The sequence below is a fragment of the Puma concolor genome, chromosome D1 (genome assembly GCF_028749965.1).
Source record: "Puma concolor isolate L17-30 chromosome D1, mPumCon1.1.hap2, whole genome shotgun sequence".
In the NCBI taxonomy this organism is placed as follows: Eukaryota; Metazoa; Chordata; class Mammalia; order Carnivora; family Felidae; genus Puma; species Puma concolor.
In genome coordinates this window covers 116,108,176-116,129,630 of record NC_141676.1, presented here as the reverse complement: position 1 = coordinate 116,129,630, position 21,455 = coordinate 116,108,176, and the positions used below count along the sequence as shown (strand labels likewise).

Here is a 21,455-nt window from a genome sequence, read left to right as displayed (position 1 = left end):
CCTGCCGAGTCTCAAGTCAGACCCTCCCTAACTGCATAACCCACAGCCCTTGCGGTATGAAAACCCCTAAAAATATCTTGTCCCATCATTTGTTTTCCTAAACAACTCTGTATTTGGAATGAGATTCTGTGTCTTCATACTTTCAACCTGACTTCCCAAAGATCAACCCAGCTTTGTCCTTAACAGTTAACATTATGACCACATCACTGTAAACCACCACTTATTGGTTAATAGAAATAAATAAAAATTTCCTTAGGTAACAGGGGTCCTAAACCCCTTTATCATTCTGCATAAGTAAATCTGACAACACTTTTGAACTGCCTGAAATTAACTACACTATTCCTGATGGAGTGTTTGAGCTCTGGAATCTGACAGGTAGATTCAGATGTAGATCCATGTTCTAGCAGTACAACTTTAGTCAAGTTATTTAACTTTTGTATGCCTGTTTCTTCATCTAGGAGAGATTTTTTCTTTTTTTAAAGAGGATTGGAAGACCCTCATGAGGTCTCCGTCCATACACTTATTTGTTTCTAATGTCTATTTACTTAAGAGAGAGTGCATGGGGGGGGGGGGGGGGAGAGAGAGAAAGAGAGAGAGAGAAAGAGAGAGAATCCCAAGCAGGCTCTGAGCTGTCAGTGCCAAGCCCGACATCCCACAAGCTGTGAGATCATGACCTGAGAGGAAATCAAGAGTCAGATGCTCAACTGGAAGAGCCACCCAGGTACCCCAGGAAATTAATGATTTTAACATGCATTGATTGCAATCCAATATAGTTGTATTCACAGATACACCAGATAATTACAAAATTTACTTAAATATTAATTCATAACCCATTGCAGCCAGTATCGCTTGGTAAGAGGACGTTTACTTAGAGTTGTACAAAGCGTGCCTTCTTGTAATCATGTACATACATCTCTGGGATGATGGTAAACTGGTGACTGGACTAGTGCAGTTATATTGATCTTGTTCAGTGAAATACATGGGGAATGGAATTGAAGGCAGAGATGATTATGAGGTTGAAGGAGTGAGTTATGATTTCTAAACTGAATTGGGAAAGAAGTGAGAACAAGGGAGTGACAGGTTGGTAGAAAAGAGGGAGACAATGCTATATGAGGCGTAAGTGATGAAACCAGAGAACCAAGTGGTTATTAAAAGAATAGTGTAACAGACCCTGATTTCCCAACTGGCGTATTTCTGAATATGACCGTGTGGACACAGGACCTGGTGGCTAAGGTGGAGCGGACAGGAAGGTCCACTGGAGTGGATGGAGTGCAAGTCGTTGTAGGTGTAGCATTTTGAGACAGTGACCTACACGGACACTGAAGATCATGATCTTTTTGTGATGAGCATCCCGTCTCCAGTGCCTTAAACTGGGAATCGCTCCAAAAGCAGAGCTGGAGAGGAAGAGAGGGGACCAAGGACTGAATGCATGTTATCTTTATCCATTATTAACCTGTGACTGAAATTTTATAGATAAAAAATAGTAAATGACAAAATCTTGGTTAGTGTACAGATGTACTCAGAGAACATAAAATCACTCCTCTTCCAATCCACTCATCACAGGAATTTTGTTCTCAGTTTAATGGGAGATGTAAAATATTGAGCAAAGCAACCTCTGCTGTACCCTGAGCCCTGTAACTGGTATCCCCAGCCACAGAGGTTCTAGTTAAGGGACAGCTTCCATTAAAGCCCTAGATTTTCTATCACTTTGGTTCTTGAAAGTTTAAGTTTTTAATGCAGTTTCTGCCCACAGGCTTTGTTTGTGTAGATTGACTATTGGATGTGAGGGAAGAGACTGACAGTAGGGTCCTGGAGAGGCCACAGCACAACACATGGGGCAAGTGATCAATGACAGGTACACAGAACTGTACTCAGATGCCCTCAGAACATCTGAGTACTCAGAACTGTACTCAGATGTACCAGATGCCCTCAACTGGGGGAAGGGCCGACTTTATGTCCACTGGCTCATTTAAGGCTTCAACAGTTGAAGTAGGTGTTATTACTCTGACCCCAATGTTAAATTAAAGAACAGGAAATGAGTAATGCGCCCAACGTGTCATAGCTACTAAATGGAGGAAATGGGATCTGAACTCACATCTCCCTAACTCTAGAAGCTACAAGTTTGTGCTTCAATGGTCTTGACGTTTGGGGCTGGGAACAAGTCCCAGAGGGGATCATGGGTCTACTGACGCAGATCCCTCTGGAGGAAAGTGGGGTCCGGGGCAGTGGGGTGGAATCTGGAGTGCGCAGCCTCCCTTCTGGCCTGCCCGGACCACACCAGGTGATGGGTGATAGCGATCCCTGCTCAGAATTCTCCAGGGCATGTCCTGGCTGGAGGAAGACATTATCTCGCTGCTCAGGAAATTTTTTCTTGCTCAGTCCTATTTACACATCTGTTGCGCTAACATTACAGAAGAAATCATTAAAAAAGCTCGATTTCTCTAGCATGGGCTACTAGCTTTAAAATCAGAGTGATGTTGCACAACCCTGTGAATACACTAAAAATACTGAATTGCTTAAATGGACGGTCTGTATGGTATGCGAATCACATCCCAATAAAGCTGTTTTTTAAAATAGCAGATTGAATGCATTTAAAAGCAGATTTTCATTGCTTTAGAGTGATTTCGATGGCCTCCTCGCATACAGGACACTGCCACAGGAGAAGCAGGCATCCAGAGCCCCCTGTGCCTGGCGGAGGGAAGAATGCGTGTAACCTGAGTTCAGCCCTGATTTTTTTCTGCGGCCCAGGATGTCATGACTAGGTTCCAAGTTTGAATGCAAATTAAGAAAAAAGTTTTCACTTAAAAAAAAATAAACACTGAGTCTCCAAAACTCCTCCCATCCGGGGGCATACAGCCACTCCCCCGCAGTCCCCCTCCCCCCGACTTCCCGCACCCGGGCTGCCGCCGCCCCTCCCAGCCATTCCCTCCCCGCCCCCCACCTAGGTCCCCGGGGTCCCCCTACGCCCACGCCGCACCCCCCCCCCCAACCCGTGTAGCCGGGCTCCAGTACCCGCGCCTGGGCCCCCGGGTCGACCCCACCACACCTGGCCCCTGTCCCTCCTCCCCCTGGATTCCCCCGATCCTGCCCTTGGGCCCCCGCCCGCCCCCCCCCCCCACCTGGGCCCTCCCGCATCCGCACCTGGGTCCGCGCACCGGCCCCTGCGCCTTGGATTCCCCGGCACGCGGGCCCCCGCGCCCCCTCGGATTCCCCCCACCTCCGCCCCCGCGCCCCCCGGGTTCCCCCGCACCCGGGCCCCCGGGGTGCCCCCGCACCCGCACCTGGGCGCAGCCCGCCCGCCCCGCCTCCCCGGGGGCCGCGCGCGCGGGCGGGTCACGTGCGGCGGGCCGGCGGGGCGGGCCGGGCGTCTGCAGGAATGCGGCAACTCGCGGGCGAAAGTTCCTGCGCGCGCCGGCCGCGGACCCGGGGCGGGCGGGCGCGCAGAGGAAGGAAGGGCCGCGAGGAGGCGGGGCCGACGCGCCGCTCGGGCGGGCGGCTCTCTCAACTTTAGTTTTGGCGTCGGCGGCGAGTTTCTGTCTCAGTCGGGCGCAGCCGCCGCCGGGGGAGAGAGAGGGAGGAAGGAAGGAAGGAACTCCGGGAGCAGAGCGGGCAGCGGGGGAGGGGAGCCCCCGCCGCCCCTCCCGAGCGCAGCCGGCGGGGCCGCGGGGCGCGGGCGGGGGGCGCGGGGTCGCGGCCTGTCCCCCCCGGCCCCGCGAGCGCCCAGAGGGCCGCCGCCGCCGTCCCCCCCCCCTCCACCCCCACCCCGGGCGGAGCCCTCGGCCGCGTCGTCGGGCCGGCGCCGAGCATGGACCCCGGGCCGCCGCCCGCACAGCCCCCGGCCGCCCCCGGCCCCCCGGGCCCGCCGCCCGCGCAGCCCCCGCCGGGGCAGGGCCCACCGCCCGCGCCCGGGCCGGCCGCACCCCCGGGGCCACAACCCCCCCCCGCCGGCCACCAAATCGTGCACGTCCGGGGGGACTCGGAGACCGACCTGGAGGCGCTCTTCAACGCCGTCATGAACCCCAAGACGGCCAACGTGCCGCAGACGGTGCCCATGAGGCTGCGGAAGCTGCCGGACTCCTTCTTCAAGCCGCCGGAGCCCAAGTCCCACTCCCGGCAGGTAACCGGGGATGGGGGGGGCGGGGGGAACCGGGGGGGCCCCCTCCCCGAGTCCGGCGCCGAGGTTTGCCGTCCCTCCGAGGTTCGCGGCGTGGCGGCGGCCTCGGGGGCCGTGCGCCCCCTCTTCCTTTCTTCTTTTCTTCCTCCCTGGGGCTCCCGGGGGGTTGGCGGGACGGGCGGGGGAGGGGGAGGAAGGAAAGGGTGGGGGGCGGCGGCGGCCAGGCCGCGGTGGGTTCGCACAATGCGCGCGCGTCCGCGCCCCGCACCTCGGTCGCTGGGACGCGGGCGGGGGGGGGGGGCGGAGGGAGAGAGGAGAGGGTGCCGGGGGGGGGGGTAGCCGGTCAGGACGGGAATGCGAGGGGGAGAGAGGGGGCCGGGAGAGGGGGAGGGGAAGAGGAGAGGGGGGACCTGGAGGGGGGCCGGCTAGGACTGGACGCGAGGGAGAGAGGAGAGCGGGCGGGGGGGGGGGGGGCGGGAGATGGGGCCGGGATGGGGGAGGGGAGAACCGAGGGGGCCGGGGGGAGGGGCGGCCAGGACGGGACGGGGGGGGGGGCGGGAGAGAGGGGGCCGGGATGGGGGGAGGGGGAGAGCAGAGTGGGTCAGTGGTGGAGGCGGCCAGGACAGGGTACGAGGAGAGGGGAGAGGGGGCCGCGACGGGCTGGGGGGACAGGAGAGGGGCTGGCCTAGACGGGAGGGAGGGGGAGAGGAGACGGGCCCTGGAGGGGGGGAGGGGCCGGCCGGGACAGCCGCGGGGAGAAGAGAGCAGAGAGGGGCCAGGGCGGGCGGAGGCGGCCGAGGGTACAGGCCTGGGTGGGGGGGGTCGTGAGGGGGGGGGCGGGGGGGTTCCGGGGCAGGAGGGTCCGGGGAAGTCCGGCCTAGGAGGGGAGGGGGAAGGGGAAGAGGGTCCGGGGGAGTCCGGCGGAAGAGGGGAGAGGTGGGGTCCCGAGGGAACGGGGGTGGGGGGCGCTGGCGTCCCCGCGGTGAGCGGCCGAGGTGGCGGCGTGGAGCGCGGGCCCCTGTCCTGCGGGGCACCTCGGGCCACCCGCGTCTCCGGGGGAGTCGGATAATTGTTCTCTTGTTTTGCCCTGTTGCTCGGGGTGGGGGTTGGAGCTGGGCGCCTGGTTTCTGGCTCTTTCTCCCGCCCGCTCCCGAGAGCGCCCGGCGGCGTCCAGGCTTTCCTGGAAGGCGCTGCGGGCTTAGCGCGGGGGCGGCCGGGCGTGGGGACCCAGCGGGGCCGTGCGGGACTCTGGAGGGGGCGCGGGGGGCCTGCGGGGGGCCTGCGGGGCCGGGATCTCTCTCTCACCCCCCCCCCCCCCCGCCCGGGACCCCGGGCGCTCTGTGCGGAGCGGCGGTGACCAGCCGGAGGCCGGGGACACGCCGCCGGGAGAGTGTTCGCATTCCGAAGGTCTGGGTCCTCCGGTTTGGTCACGTCTTTTATTTTTTTTTTTTTGAAAAGAACTTGCTGCAGGCTAAGCTTCAGCGTAGGAAGTTTGCCCAAACGTTAATTGGTTTTCCAAATACTGCGACGTAGTTGGTGCAGTAACTCGATCGGGAGGAATGGTTCTGGCCTCCGGTCCCCCCGTTGGCGCTCTCCTGCCGCACAGCTCGGGGTTCGGGGCCCAGAGAAACTCCCTTGAGTTGCTGGCAAAGCCCCGGGTTAGGCCGGAGCGGGGAACCGCCGCTTCCTTCGTGAGAGGTCGGCCCAGGTGTGCCGTGCCCCCTCCTCCGAGCCTCGTGTGGGTAGGGGTGTGCTCCGATGCAAGTTACTTCCTGCGCTTGGAAAGCGTAACCCACGCAGGAAGATGAACTTCCCATTTTGTGGCATCTGTAGGCCACTAAGAATTGCAACGGAAAAGTTGCAAAAAAAAAAAAAAAAAAAAATCTTTTAGTAAATGACTACGAGAATTTCCGTCGGCAAGTTTATGGATTGATACTATTCGTAATCTATAGTTTTGTTTGGTTTACATAAGTTTCTTAACCAAGTGTTGTGCATCTGCAAATTTGATTTTTATTTCTGCTAGGGATTTCCTAATTCGAGTTTATGCTGATCAAGAACTCAGCAGCCCAGCTGATTTTAAGGCATAAATGCCTCAGCTGATTGCTTCCAGTCTTTCCCATATGAATCTAGGAAATTCTTACTTTAATAACCAAACCCAAATTCTAATCAGGAATTAGCTATGGTAGATTATGAAAAGTATGAATGTGGATCGTAAACAGTGCTGTTCACAAACTATTGGATGTAAGTTCATTTGTGTATATATATATCTATAGATATACAGATGTGTATATGTATGTGTATATATATATATACACATATATCTATAGATGTATACATGTATGCGAGAAGCTGTTTGCAAATGAGAAAACTGAGGCTTGCGGAGACTGAGATTTGATCTCTGTCACACTGGCCAGTTTGGACTGGAACTCAGATCTTTGGGGTCCGCTTGGAAAGTTTTTTCCTGCCATTCTATACTTGTAAACATGTAAGTGTGTATATTCTTACTACATTGCAGTTAAATTATTGACATTTTTATCGTCTGGGTACAACTGCGCTGTTGTTTTCATTTCGTTAGGTGTCTGTAAGAACGTTTGAAAGATCCTGAATCTTTCACATTCATTAAAAGTTGTGTAGTTTGTGATGGTTTTACTGATGGCCTTTGTCCATAGGGAGAAAAAAATGACAGTTGTCCTGCGTTTAGGGCTTGGATTAGGAAAAAAAAAACATTGCTTAAACCCCCGTTGAAAAAGAAAAAAAGAACGCATAGTTGTTAACTCTTTGGGTTGTGCTCTACCGGGAACATTTTAGAACTCAGAAGAGCACCCATGGTGCCTTGCTCTTTTAGAAATTTGAGAATTTAGAAATTTTAGGATTTTTAAAATTCAACATATCTTAGGAATGTTCCATCCATTTTGTACTATTCTCCTCTAAAATCTGTAGAAGGTACATGTAATGTATACTAGGTGGAAATTAAGTTAGATGGACTGCTAATCAGTAAAGTGACAAATGTTTGTAAAAGTGCACATTGAAATCACATAAACCATTGAAAAATACACAACTATAAACCTACATTCCTCTGTGTTGAATTTTAAATTTTGCCTTGGTGCTTAGATACTTGGTTGCAATGAAAATCTTGTCAAGGAAATTTAAAGGGACCCCTTTAAAAACCATTTTTAAGAAATTTTCGTTTTAATCTTCCTCGTAGGCCAGTACTGATGCAGGCAGTGCCGGAGCGCTGGCTCCCCAGCACGTTCGAGCTCATTCCTCCCCAGCTTCCCTGCAACTGGGGGCCGTGTCTCCTGGGACACTGACCCCCACTGGAGTGGTCTCGGGTACCGCGGCTACACCTGCTGCTCAGCACCTGCGACAGTCTTCTTTTGAGATACCCGACGATGTCCCTCTGCCCGCGGGCTGGGAGATGGCAAAGACCTCTTCTGGTCAGAGATACTTCTTAAAGTAAGTGGCAATGATGGCAGGAGAGTTTTCTAAGAACATGTTTTGGAAAACACAGTAAGGTGATACCGGGATGTAAAATGTCACTTATGTTTATTTTACTTTATATTTATGTCAGGCTTAGTTTTATATACGTGTATTTTTCAGTTGGATATGATCTAATTGCATTCTTGAGCTTGGGTAATATTTTGAAAACTCGATTGATTCTTGGTTTGGAGACTTTTAATAATTTTGTGCGGCAGTTTGGGTGTTCTCATTTTGTCTTTGTTCCAAACCTATTAATGAGCTTGGCTAAAAACTGAAACAATACTCTGAAAAGTTTCAAATAGTGAGATTTACAGGCTGGCAAAGTCTAGGGAGATGGAGGGCACGATTCCGAGTTTCAAGTGCACCTCTCACTGGTGCAGTAGGACTTCGGGAGTCAGATCGCACAGCACTTTAGATGGAGACATGACAGACCCTTTAGCTGCAGTTTGATGTGATTTATTTCTCCTCCTCCAGCACCCCCCCCCCCCCCATGTAAAGAGAAGTTCACTTTTTCCTGTTGGACACAGTCACTCCGTGGCAAACTTCATTCAAAGTAGCAGATCCTCAAAACAAAATCCTTCTCTTCTGGGAAAACAAAAACAAGGCTACTATTTATTTTTATGAGCCCTTTTGTCATTAACAGAATGGCAATATTTCATTAAGTCCGAAGAGGTCAAAATAGAATTTTATCCTTTTTCGCTTTGAATTTGTAGGTAAAACCTTTCTGTTTTTATCTGGCTTATTGGTGCATGTTATAAACTGAAATCGATGTTTTTAAAAAAGTTGTTGATCAGATTGACATAATAAAGTGAGAAACGATCCTTTAAGTTTTGATGGAGATCTGTCTTGACGACCTCCTCCTAAGGCAAATGTAACATTTATTTATTAGCTCAGATAATACAATTAGTGATACTGTTTTATTGTGTGAGTCTCAGTATTTTATGTTGTTTGTCTTTCAGGGTGGGGTTGTTGGTAATGTAAGATAGGGTTTTGAGACCTGCTTGTTTAGAAGAGCAGAGAAAGAAGTTAGATCTTGAGAAGTTTCTACTCTTTTTTTGCCCCCTTTCCTGTAACATATTTCCTTTTAAAATTCGTTTTCTGGTGTCCTGGTATCCATTTCAAAGGGTCAGGTTTCAACCAGAACAATAAAGGGCCTCAGACTGGAAAGTACACACAAGTCTGGCAAACTCATCTGCATGAGCAAGATGGACGACCAAAGTAAATGATTGAAAGAGCTCCTAGCTGGGAGGGATGCATCTTGAAGGGGAAAGGAATGGAAACAAACCAAGTTGTTACAAGGAAACAGAAAAGCTATACTTTCTGAACCTCTCCTGCTGGGTCATGTGCTGACCTGGGGAGTCGTTTTTTGTTTTTTTTTGGTTTTTTGTTTTTTTTTTTGTTTTTTTTTTCCCAGCACTTAATAGCCTGTTTGTCTCCTGTCTTTAATTGATGCTGTAGCTAAAAGTATAAGATTTTTTTTAAAGAGCAACATCTATGCTCATCTTAGTCTTTTGTATCTTGTAGTAATTGCTTATAGGTGACATCTGCCTACATTTTCAGTTACTTTGAGTTGAAAGAATTATTCTATACACTTATTCTTAAAAGTTTCCAATGTATTTTTCTTTGGGAAGAAATACGTCTCTTAACGATATTGATAAAGATATGATAAGGAGGGATATACACAAACACACCACACCACCCTAAATACCGCAATTGAATGGGTCTGTAGGGATGGTAAACCAGTCCAAAATAATATGGAAAGGTATGCCGTATGAAAAATGGTTGTAGGAGTGGAGAGAAGCTTACCTGGAAAAGAAAAAAAAGAGAGAAAACATGGTTGTTCTTGAATGGAAAAAAAAAATTAAAAAACAAACAAACATGATTGTTCAAGATTTTTGAGGGTCTCTCCCATGGAAGTGAACTTGGGCTCATTATACGATACGAAACACGAGCGTTTGGGACTCCATGGAATAATTTTCTCCTATCGAACCTTTCAGAAATACAGGATTTTTTTTGAGAGGTAGATCTTTCCCAGTAAAAGCAGGCAAATCATGAATTAATTGGTACTTGTCAGGAATTGTATCAAGGGCCCCTAAGCATTGGTTTGTGGAAGATAGGTCCTGTGGGCTTATAAAACTTTATATTCTTTTAAAGAGTGTCTGCTTTACACCAATATGTAATTTGAAGAAGTTATAAAAAGTTAGTTCACATCCAGTTGTTAGCTCCTTTCATGATGTCCCGGGTTGGATGAGTTGCCATAATAAACAACTTACTTTGGTGTACTGTGCAGGTAAAGGGATTAATCTGTCCTGTGAGTCAAAGATGATGATAAATGAAGCTTTTGGAGCCAAGTTGCTGTTGTCCAAGTTCATTTTTACCCTAGTTTTGATGTTTTCAAGTTACAAAGTACATAACTGATTGAGATTTATACTTGGCATGAAGAAATCTGACTATGAATGGTTCAAACATGGAAGGTGATGTAATTTGATTGAAAACTTAGAAGTGTTGACTTTGGAAACTAATTGTTGCCTTGTGATCATAGATGAATGACTTTTTGAAGTCACTTGGCCTTTAGTCTCAAGGCAGGATAATTACTGAAGGATTGATCATTGCAGATTTGAGCCCCCCAACCCCCCCACCCTCCTATAGCGCAGTGAGCTGTTCCGGAGAAGAGCGATCTTCGCTCAACAAGTGCGACCAGTGCAGTAGCTGCTACTCTTACCGGCAACACGCGTTCGGGCTCTGGCGTGATTGTGAGGATGGTGGGAAAGCTCAGTCTATGTTTTATGTAATATTTGTGCTGCCGAGGTAACGGTTTTAAAACTAATTTCTTCAACATTGTATATTGAGCTTTTATTGTACAGGAATCGTTGGTCTGTGTTACTCTGAGAATTGCTGCCTTCTTCAGCTGTCTTAGAGTTTTCCTACAGGAAATGGTTCTTCAAGTAGGTGGTCAACAACTTCCTATTTCTTTATAAGCTGCTGAATAACTTCCTGAATTAGTATTCTATAACATGTCTGGTTACAAGGAGTGTTTTTACTTCTCACATTTTATTTTATTGAATCTGATACCGTGTAACTTAATGGTAATAGTTACAAAAAATTTCTTGTATATAATGTACCGCGTGGAATTACGATTTTAGAAATTTGATAAAGTGATCGTAAAAGTTTGTGAGTTTCATTGTTTTAATAACGTTTTAATTTTTAAAGGTCATTTTGTTTCATTTATATTACTTGTCATTTTCTGAATAATTGGACAGTGTTTTTAGTCCTTGAAGGTTCAAGGTTTCTTGTGGCTGTGATTTGATTAAAAGTTATATTACCTGGTTTTTTATGTATGTATGTATTTATTTATTTATTTAGTGAGAAAGAGAGAGAGAAAACGAACATGCGAGGGGAGGGCCAGAGAGAGGTAGAGACAGAATCCCAAGCAGGCTCCACACTCAGCTCAGAGCCCGAAGTGGGCCTTGAACCAACGAACCCAAGAGATCATCACCTGAGCTGAAATCAAGAGTCTAACACTCAACGCCCTGAACCACCCAGGTGCCCCAAAAGTTATATTGAGTATCTTAATCCACAGTTTTAAGAAGGTATTTTTCCGGAGATCTTCAAACAGCCAGTATTCCAAGATTAAATGAACTTGCCTTGCAGATGTTATTGGTAACTGTAATTGGTTTGTTCCTTTTTTTCTTTTTCTTCCTTTTTTTTTTTTAGCTACGTGTTATTTCAGGAGTGAATGTTCCACTGCCCTATTTAAAGCTACCTCAGAAATGTATCAGTTAAATGAGATGAATTAAACCCTTTCCTACTATAATTTGACGTTTGCTTCCCCGATTCTCGGCACCCTCGCCCAGTAGAAGACTAAAAGCATAATATATATGGTTACCATAATAAAGCTGAGATGTTTTTCAAAGGAACAGCTTCATAAAGAATAAGGCTGTTCTGTTTTCTGGTTTCTTGATATGTTAAGTGTGACCCAATGATTTCCCATTAAAAATGGAGAGCTTGGAATATTGCCATTAAATGTCAATTGAGCTGCAAAAACAAAACAAAAACAAAGCCCTCAAATTGCAGTCACAGAGTGTTTTCTCTGTGAGGGGAGGGCCGATGTCTGCCCATCCCTCTGTCCTGCTCCCTGGTGGTGGAGGGGGGAGACGGGAGTGTGCCCCCACCCTCTGCTCAGTAGGTAGCCATCCAGGGAAGAAAGGCTGTGGGATTTACGCGGAAAAACTGGAGACCTTGTTGAGTACAGGGGCAGAAGAAAAACACTTTGGAGGTAGCGGATGTGACAGAGTAAATAGAACATAGAGATTAGTTTATTTCCTGAGGAGAATAATGAGCAGTTTTTGTGTGAACTAAGAAAGATCATTAACAAACCAGCTGTGAAATACAGCAAACTCCCAATTGGCTGCAAGATGGTAGGCTAATTTTCTATAAAAAATAACATTCAAAAAAATACTCCTTGCCAAAAGCCTCGTATTAATTAACTTAAGAAAAAAAAAGGTAGGTAGCATTTGAATAGTTGAAACTTAAGAAAAAGTGTTTTTGAAATCTTGAGATCAGTCCCCATAAGTAATGTAGAGTAATAAGTTTCACTTCATAGTTAGGAACACAGTGTAACGTAAAATACTATTGCTAGCATAAATCTGAATTGCTTTTTACCTTAAGGTTTTTGGAGACAGGCACATTTTAAGCCTGACCTTTTAGTTGTCAAAAACTGAAGTTTAGACTTAAAGCAAAACCAAGTGAAGTCCTTTTAAAAATCAGTTTAAGATTTAAGATTATTTATACTTAATGTGCTGCCTTCAGTAATATTATAGTTTAGTCATTAATTACGGCTCGAAAGTTGAATAATGGTTGAGTGGCATTGGCTAAAGGGAGGCGAGAGGCCTGACGAGCTGTGTGGTTCGCCAGCGGTTCTTACAGAAGGGGCCCCGGGTTCTGGGGTCAACCGGAACTTCAGGCCCTGAAGGGACATCGCTGTTGTTAGGGAGAAGAATTGCGTCCTGGTCCCGCGGCACCAGGTGTCCCCGGGAGCAAGTACTGTGGTGGGGGTTGGGGGGAGCACTTCTGTCTGCGGAGGGCTTGACCCCCGCTAAGAGCAAACAAAGAAGTTTGGTTTAAATCACAATGGTCCTTTTGCTTTTTCCCTTTAATGTTTTAGACCAGAAAAAGTGGTCAGTAGTTTAATCCTCGTTTGGCTCTTAGCATGAGAAGAATCATAACCTTTCATGGCATCAGTTGATCAGATGTTTCTCTGAATAATGTGGAAACTTAACAAAATACTGCAGCTAGGGATGTCTGAAAATACCGACATTTTCAGCTTTATCCGGCCGCGGCCGGCACGTCTCCCTCGGCACGGGTGCTGTATCACTGGACTTAGCAAATTCTTCAGTGGCGTTCTGATTGGGGAGCACTGAGGGTACGTTTTGTTAGAAGCTCTATTTTTCCTCTTGCCGTTGCTTGCTTAACCTACAGTGAGCAGGGTTTTTGTTTGTTTTTAAGGTAAAGGCTATATGAGACCAGTAAGTACATTAAGAGAGATGTGCTTTTTGGCATAGATCTTTTGGTGTGGGGTTTGGAGTAAAGATGGCTTTTTTTATTCAGGGTGCTCCCACGTGCTCCCGTAGAACTGAGTGTGGACCACAGAGTTGTTTGGAATTTACCTCATCACGTGTGCTGAAGTGCCTGTAAGGGCTGGTGGACTCCTGGGGATGAGCTGAACTAAACCCTGCCACCCAGGAGGAGGGGACGTGGGGACTCCTCTCCCTCTCCGTGCGAGCAGGAGTGTGGGGTTTTCTTTTATACTTACAAAACTGTCCTTCCTCTTCTTCCCCGTGCGTCTGATTTTGTGGATTTTTAGTAAGGTGTTTGTTTTATTATAAAAGTAATGCGGGTTCATTAGAGAGAATTGGAAAGTTCAGGAAAGGGGAAAGTAGGGGCGGAAACTCCTAGATTCTTCCACGGGGAGTCTCATATCTAAAGTATATATTTTGATATTTAACTTTTAGTGGAGGAACATATACGTAGAATTAGAAAATCTCTTAGTAATATAAGGTTAATAAAGAAAAAAAGGCATTTCTCGCCCACTTTTCTTTCTTTAAGTATTTATTTATTTATTTATTTATGAGAGAGCTCAAGTGGGGGAGGGGCAGGGAGAGAGAGAGAGAGAAGGGGAGAGAGAGAGAGAGGGAGAGAGAATCCCAAGCAGGCTTCCACACTGTCAGCTCAGAGCCCAATGAGGGTCTCAAACCCACGAACTTGAGCTGAAACCAAGAATCAGATGCTTAGACGGAGCCACCCAGGCGCCTTAGCCCACTTTTCTTTATCTCAGGCTTGCATTCTCCAGAGGCAAACACTTGGAACTCCTTAGAGATCTGTTCCCTCCTCACATATGTAAGAAAACTCCTTACTTATAAAATGTGCCCCACTGCTGTCCTTAAAATTTCTGCATCCCCTAAAATCCGTTGCTTAATCCTCACAGTCATTTGTGTAACTTTTTTCTTTTTCTTAAAAAAAAATTTTTTTTTAAATGTTTATTTTTGAGAGAAGGAGCGAGAGACAGAACATGAGAGGGACAGGGGCAGAGAGAGAGAAGAGACACAGAATCTCAAGCAGGCTCCAGGCTGCTCTGAGCTGTCAGCACAGAGCCCAACGAGGGGCTCAAACTCACGGACAGTGAGATTGTGGCCTGAGCCAAAGTCGGATGCTTAGGCAACTGAGCCACCCAGGAGCCCCTGTGTAAGTTTTTCCTTAAGACCCTTTGCGCTGTATATGAGTTTCTGAACACCTTTGATATTTTCTTGGAATTGTTCATTGCCTGGTTTCTTCGTTAGTATTTTCGTTGGTGTTTTGCCCCATTGGAAACAGACCTGAGTGCTCTGTGCCCCTGCTCTGGACCGGCTGCTCCATTCTGTCCTCCTGAGGTTCCCATATTGCCCTTCATGGTTGGGTTCTCTCTTTCCCACTTTCCTTGGTTTGCTCACTCCTAGAATTGGCTCATCCTTTAGGAGTTTCCTGAGGAAAGGGGTACATGGTAGGTAACTGCATTGAGATTCTTTATGTCTAAAAAGATTTCTGTCAACATTTGGTGGGCAGTTAGGTTGTAGGTAAGGTATTTTCTCTTGGAGTTTTGAAGGCCATGCTCCATTTTAGTTTAGCTTCCTGTTTTGTTATTGAACAGTTCAACCCATTTGGCCTCCTTTGGGGATTTCAGTGGTGTGTGTTTGTTTTATTTTTTAGTTTTTATTTTAGAGAGAATGAGAGCTGGGGAGAGGGGCACAGGGAGAAAGAGAATCTTAAGCATGCTCCACACTCAGTGCAGAGCCCAACGCAGGGATTTTAGTATTTTTATTTCTTTTTTTTTTTTTTTGCCGGCGGAGGGGGAATCTTGAACTTCAAGATATGCCTTGGTATGTGCCTTTTTTTATTCACTGTAAATATTTCATGGCTTGGAAAGTCAGTCTCCAGTGTGAATGTGCCCCTTGAAGATGTGTGGTGAATTGTCTGAACTGCCCTCTGGTCCTGGGAAAGCTTTCTCTTATTAGTTCTTGGATAACTTCTTCCAGTCGGTTCTGTTTTCTTCTTCTGGAATTCCTGCTAATCAAAATAACTCTTTAATTGTCTTGTCTTTTCTCTGTATTTCTTCACTTATCCTTTAGTTATGTCTTCTGGAGGATTCCTTTTCACTTAGCTGTTAATTTTTTAATCATTGTCTTGTCTTTTCCCAAAAAGCTCTTTATCATTCTTAATTTCCAGAGATTCTTTTGCTGCACTCATTGTTCCTTTGTTGTTTGTAATGACATGCCATTCTTAATTTCATGCGTGTAGTAATCTCTCTCTGACGATTTTATAGTGGGTGTGGTTTTTTCTTTTTTTTTCTTTTTTTGTCTGAGTATGGTGGATGTTTCTTTTTAAGTTTTCATCTGCTTTTATTTCTTAAGTGGGCTTCACTGTAGAGGGAGAGAGCTGGGGCCACCTGGGCCTGCCTGTCAGTATCTAGTTAGGTTCTTCTGTGGTGGCTGGTTTCTCCAGATAGACATGGGCCAGTCCCTCCCCAGCAGACAGTTGATGGTGATGCGTGTGAATGCCCACCACCAGCATTTGAGGACAGAACAGTTTGGGGCCTGCGGGGTTTTCTCCCTTCTTGGTTGTGCTTTGCGAGTGTCTGAATCCAGAGCCTCTGGGTCCCTCTCTCTGTAACATAAATTTTCCATCTCCTGCTTGGGCCAGGGAGGGGAGCGTGCAGTAGTTTTTTTTAAAGTTTTATGTTGGGGCGCCTGGGTGGCTCATTTGGTTGAGTGTCAGACTCTTGATTTCGGCTCAGGTCATGATCTCACGGTTCGTGGGATCGAGCCCCATGTCAGGCTCTGTGCTGACAGCGTGGAGCATGCTTGGAATTCTCTCTCTGTCTCTCTGCCCCTCCGCTGCTCATGCTTGCATACCCACTCTCTCTCAAATAAAAAATAATAGTGAAAAAACAAAAAATTGTATGTAAAATGAAGTTTTGTGAATCCAATTTGTAATTATTAGGTCGACTCTGTAAAGGTGCCACGTTTCTAAGCCCAGAACAATGATGACTGACAGTTTCATATGATTTGACCTCAATATCCCAGATCACTTTTTTTTTTTTTTAAAGATTGACATTTTAAATTTTTTTTTTTTTTCAACGTTTATTTATTTTTGGGACAGAGAGAGACAGAGCATGAACGGGCGAGGGGCAGAGAGAGAGGGAGACACAGAATCGGAAACAGGCTCCAGGCTCTGAGCCATCAGCCCAGAGCCCGACGCGGGGCTCGAACTCACGGACCGCGAGATCGTGACCTGGCTGAAGTCGGACGCTTAACCGTCTGTGCCACCCAGGCGCCCCCCAGATCACTTTTTAATGAATACTTAATTACATGCTTTTACTAGGCATGTGATCAATTGCCTTTGTCTCGTTTAATGATGGTTTTGCTAGTTTACATCCTAATGTGTTAGATTTTCCTGAAGGTGGGACTGTATACTTGGACAGCAGAGTTGGCGTTGCGCGTTGTGTGAATTTTGTTCAGAGGCTTGGATTCTGATATAATGTGTGGGGCAGAAGCACTGGAGGCCTGATTTCCTATTCCTGTATGTGACAGTGGGGCCACGCCTGGTTTGCATTGGTGTAGACAGTGGTAGGATAATGGGAATATTTGTGCATATCTAGATTGAGTAGATGTTCTTGGTGTACTTATGTAGGTTAGCCCCAGACGTACATAACTTGGCTTTGAGTTAGTTTGGGTGTTAGCTTTGCCTAAGTGCTCATTCTTCAGTAGACCATTGTATATGTCCTAAAACAACATAGAATATTTTCTACTTGTGATATAACCATGGGAGTATAAGTAGTTATAATTTCATGAAAACTGGGTTTATTTTTATTTTTATTTTTTTAATGTTTATGAGAGAGAGAGAGTGAGTGTGTGCGTGCACACGCATGAGCGGGGGAGGGGTAGAGAGAGAGGGACACAGAATCTGAAGCAGGCTCCCAGCTCTGAGCTGTCAGCACAGAGCCAGGTGCGGGGCTCGAACTCACAAGCCGTGAGATCGTGACCTGAGATGAAGTTGGGCGCTCAACCCACTGAGCCACCCAGGCACCCCAACGGGATTTAATTTTGAATGGATTCACCCACAGTAGTGTCTGAGGCGTTGATGTAATTTCAGCAGCCTCTGCCTTGATTACGTATAGAAGTCCTTAATGGAAAAAGAGGAAGCAAACTTTTTTAAAAAACTGCATAAAATCTTTTTTTTTTTTTATGTTTGTTTATTTTGAGAGAGCACATTGGCATACAAGTGGGAAGGGGCAGAGAGAGAGGGAGAGACAGAAGCTGAAGCAGCTCTGCGCTGTCAGCACAAAGCCCACTGTGGGTCTTAAACCCACAAACCGTGAGGTCATTACCTGAGCAGAAGTCAGACGCTCAACTGACTGTGCCACCCAGGTGTCACTTTTTAAATTTCATTTATTTTTTTTATTTTTTATTTTTTCAACGTTTATTTATTTTTGGGACAGAGAGAGACAGAGCATGAACGGGGGAGGGGCAGAGAGAGAGGGAGACACAGAATCGGAAACAGGCTCCAGGCTCTGAGCCGTCAGCCCAGAGCCTGACGCGGGGCTCGAACTCACGGACCGCGAGATCGTGACCTGGCTGAAGTCGGACGCTTAACCGACTGCGCCACCCAGGCGCCCCAAATTTCATTTATTTTTAATAAAACCACATAAAATCATAAATGACCAATGCAAAACCAGACCAGAGCCCTCTAGCTATCAGAGAAGAGAGTTATGATACCAAAAAAATGGGCAGTTCTGGTTAGTAAAAGGTCTTAAAATGAATGGTACAGAAGAATGGAACAGAATCATTACATGTTAGTTAAATATGTAGACTGAGGAAGTACATTAAGCCATACGCTAAGGTGGGAAATGAGCTAAATGAGATTTCTGAGACCTGCGTGGAACTAATCCTTAGCATTGGTGGACTGAACTCTCTTGCATAACTTTCTTTTCCCCAATTAAAAAAAAACAAAACAAAAAAACAAACCTCTGGGGAAGAGTTGGCCAAAATGCAGATGTTTCTGTTTTTCCTCTACACATGTTCAGACTGATACAGGTTCTGTTTCCGAAATCGTGTAGTTTGGATGGGCTCCAGATGATGTAACAGGATCACTTTTAACCCCTCCCAGCTAGAGGGTGTGCAGACTTTCCTGTTAGGACTGGTACAGATCTCTTCTTATTGGGGACAGAATAAACACGGTTACTAGACGGTAATGTGGAAAATTAACACTACTGTCTTCTGTGTACGAAGACAGAGCCCCGCTCTTGCGTACCTGTCTATGAAGTTTCCAGTTAGTGTCCATCACGCCGTGGGTAGGAATTTGCACAGCGTCATCTCTCAGTAGTCTGATTACCTCTGCTTCTTTTCCCAGAACAGACCCGCTTGGTTCTGGATGGTGTGTGTTGGGGCGCGTGCGTTCACATAGTTAATAGTTTCTTTCTCCTGCTCTTGTCTTTGAATTCAATTTATGCGCTCAGAGGTCTCTTGATTCCATAAACACCCGCCGAGTGGTTTTATGTAGCAGGCGTCGTTTTTGAGGGTTCGCTGGGTCCCGCTCTGGGGTTGGGACAGGGTGGGTCTCAAGTCTCCCCTTTCTTGAAAGGGATCCTGTTTGCCCTTTCGCTGCTAACTCTCTCATTGGAGAAACCGCTGAGGCTACCTGCTCGGAGGCTCACTGAGGGTAGACCTTGTCTCTTTGGTCAGCACTATGCATATAGCTCTTGATGTGTTTGCTGACAGATGGCCTCACTTAGACTGCTCATGGATCACAGAGTCTGCTGCTCCGTAGCTTCATTAGTGTCTGTGGTCCCTGCATAATTACAGTGGCTTTTCAACTCCATCTTAAGAAGATGGCAGAGCATTTAGTTTCTATATTCTGAAGTTAATTTTGTAAGTTTGAGGCTCTTCTTAAACTCAAATAACTAGGACTCCTAAAAAAATTCTGCATGTTTTCTGGATATGAATGAATAATGGTTGTACTTCAGGTTATTACAAGTTTGTTCCATGGACAATGAATATTTGACTGGTTTAGAATTCAGTGATGAAGAAATAAAATTCCGTTGTTGGAAAAGTGATCCCAGTGGGAAGACTGCTCTGGGGGGGGGGGGGTCCAGGGGAGAGGTAATAGGCAGTGAGGCCCTGAAGAGGCATACTCATGTTGTGCTCAACGCAGTTAGCGTTTTCAACTCCGTGCGTAGGCGTGCGGAGTCCACACTGAGCTGCAGACAGGTTTTCTGGGAGCAGCCAAAAGGTTTGCCCTTCTCTTGAATGACCTTTGCATCTTTAAGAGACTCCCTCCTGGGGCGCCTGGGGGGCTCAGTTCAGTGTCGGACTTCAGCTCAGTTCATGATCTCACACATCAGGATCGTGGGTTTGAGCCCTGTGTTGGGCTCTGTGCTGACAGCTCAGAGCTTGGAGCCTGCTTCTGATCTTTGTCTCTCTCTCTCTGCCCCACCCCTGCACGCGTGCGCGCGCTCTCTCTCTCTCTCTCTCTCTCTCTCTCTCTCTCTCACACACACACACACACACACACACTCTCGCTCTCTCTCAAAACTAAGTAAACATTAAAAAAAGAAAGACTCCCCCCCCCCCCCCTCATCAAAATGAACCTATTGATGGTGGTTAAATCTGTACTCTGACTTTGGGCATTAAAAAAAAAAAACCCAGTTCCACTATCATAACACTTGAAAAACCATTAAATGGTTTCGTTCTAGGGGTGCCTGGGTGGCTTAGTCGGTTTAAGGGTCTGACTTCAGCTCAGGTTATGATCTCACACACCAGGATCGTGGGTTCAAACCCCATGTCTGGCTCTGTGCTCACAGCTCAGAGCCTGAAGCCCGCTTCCGATTCTCTGTCTCCTCTGCCCCTCACCTGCTCACGCTGTGTGTGTGTCTCTCTCTCTCTCTCTCCTTCAAATAAATAAACATTAAAAAGATAATTTAAAAAAAAGGTTTGGTTTTATTCACTGCTTGAAAAAAAATGCTTTAAAAGTGAGGATTGCTCATTACGTGAATGTTTTCTAGTACAATTCTATTCTGTATGCATTTTGAAAGTTTATTTTGATGTTGCACGGTATCTTAAGATTTGTTTTTTTTGACACTGAGAAAATGCTAGTTGAAAGGGTTTGTTTTCATTTTTCTCATACTGTTTAAATTTAGCTTCCTGTTCATTTGTTTACCAAGTAAACTTTATTAGCATCATGCAAAGTGAATACAAACCCTTTTTCGTACATTATTTTATATGCTGCACAAATAGAATTAATAGTAAAATATGGTGTAAGAAGTTACAATTTTTTACTTTTAATTTTTTAAAATTTAAGTAATCTTTATACCCCATGTGGGGCTTGAATTTAGACCCTGAGATGAAGAGTTGCTCTTCCGACTGAGCCAGCCAGGCGCCCCCAATTTTTTTACTTCATAAAGTTGCATAGGGAAGCTGCTGATAAATGAAACATGTTCTTTCAGAAATTTAAAGAATTAAAAAAATTTTTTTTAATTTTATTTATTTTGAGAGAGTGGGGGCAGGGGCAGAGAGAGAGAGAGCTAGAGAATCCCAAGGGCTCCACGCTGTCAGCACAGAGCCCAGCCTGGGGCTCGAACTCATGAAACCATGAGAGCACTGCCTGAGCTAGAACTAAGATTTGGCTGCTTACCCAAGGCCACCCAGGTGCCCCAAGAATTTTTTTAAATTAAACTTTAGAATTCATTTTAGACAAGCAGAATCAGACGGTTGCATCTCTTTTATGTTACCAAATCCAAATAAACATTTGAGTACTTGTTTACCAATCAACTTTATTAAAATAAATGATAAAATCTAATATTCTGCCTATCATCATTTTAAGTTAGTGTGGAAACTAAGTTTTTTTTTTTTTAAACACTCTAGCGTTTTATTTATTTTTTTAAATGTTTATGTATTTTGAGAGGGGGGGAGAAAGCACGCACGAGTGGGGGAGGGGCAGAGAGAATCCCAGACAGGCCTCCCCCCACCCCTATGTCAGCGCAGAACCAGACGCGCAGAGCCGGACGCGGGGCTTGAAACCACCAACCCGGGAGATCGCGGCGGAGCCGCAGTGGGCGCTCAGGGGGCTGCCCTGCCCGATGTTCACGTTGTTAATGGCAGTTCTGCTGGAGCGCAATGCTCTGAGTTCCACCCGGAAACCGCGCTCGCCGCGCTTTGGGAGGAAGGAGCTGGAATGGGGCCCGCGGCGCAGCTCCCCCAGTCGGCCACGCAGACGCCGCCGCCGGCGTGCAAGCGGGAGCAGTCATCCAGGGTTTCCCGCGGTCGTGGTGGCT

The 21,455-nt window shown here is 46.7% G+C and overlaps 1 protein-coding gene and 1 long non-coding RNA gene across 9 annotated transcripts in view; one reads left to right on the top strand and one right to left on the bottom strand.

The window, feature by feature from the left end:
• Window positions 1–845: 845 nt before the first annotated feature.
• Window positions 846–2,885, bottom strand: LOC147577014 (uncharacterized). Its single transcript, XR_015241393.1, has 2 exons — window positions 1,921–2,885; window positions 846–1,870 (listed from the first exon to the last, which is right to left on the bottom strand). It is a non-coding gene; the product is annotated as an uncharacterized LOC147577014 (long non-coding RNA).
• Window positions 2,886–3,503: 618 nt separating this feature from the next.
• Window positions 3,504–21,455, top strand: part of YAP1 (Yes1 associated transcriptional regulator) — a 111,989-nt gene continuing 94,037 nt past the window's right edge. For 3 of the 8 annotated variants that reach the window (XM_086679280.1, XM_086679281.1, XM_086679277.1), the window contains exons 1-2: window positions 3,507–4,117; window positions 7,320–7,570. In XM_086679280.1, coding sequence (XP_086535406.1) covers window positions 3,806–4,117; window positions 7,320–7,570 — 563 coding nt within the window. In that variant the 5' untranslated portion in view covers window positions 3,507–3,805. Of the gene's footprint in view, window positions 4,118–7,319; window positions 7,571–21,455 lie in introns of all 8 variants that reach the window. The other 5 variants (XM_086679282.1, XM_086679278.1, XM_086679275.1 and 2 more) reach the window with 4 other exon arrangements.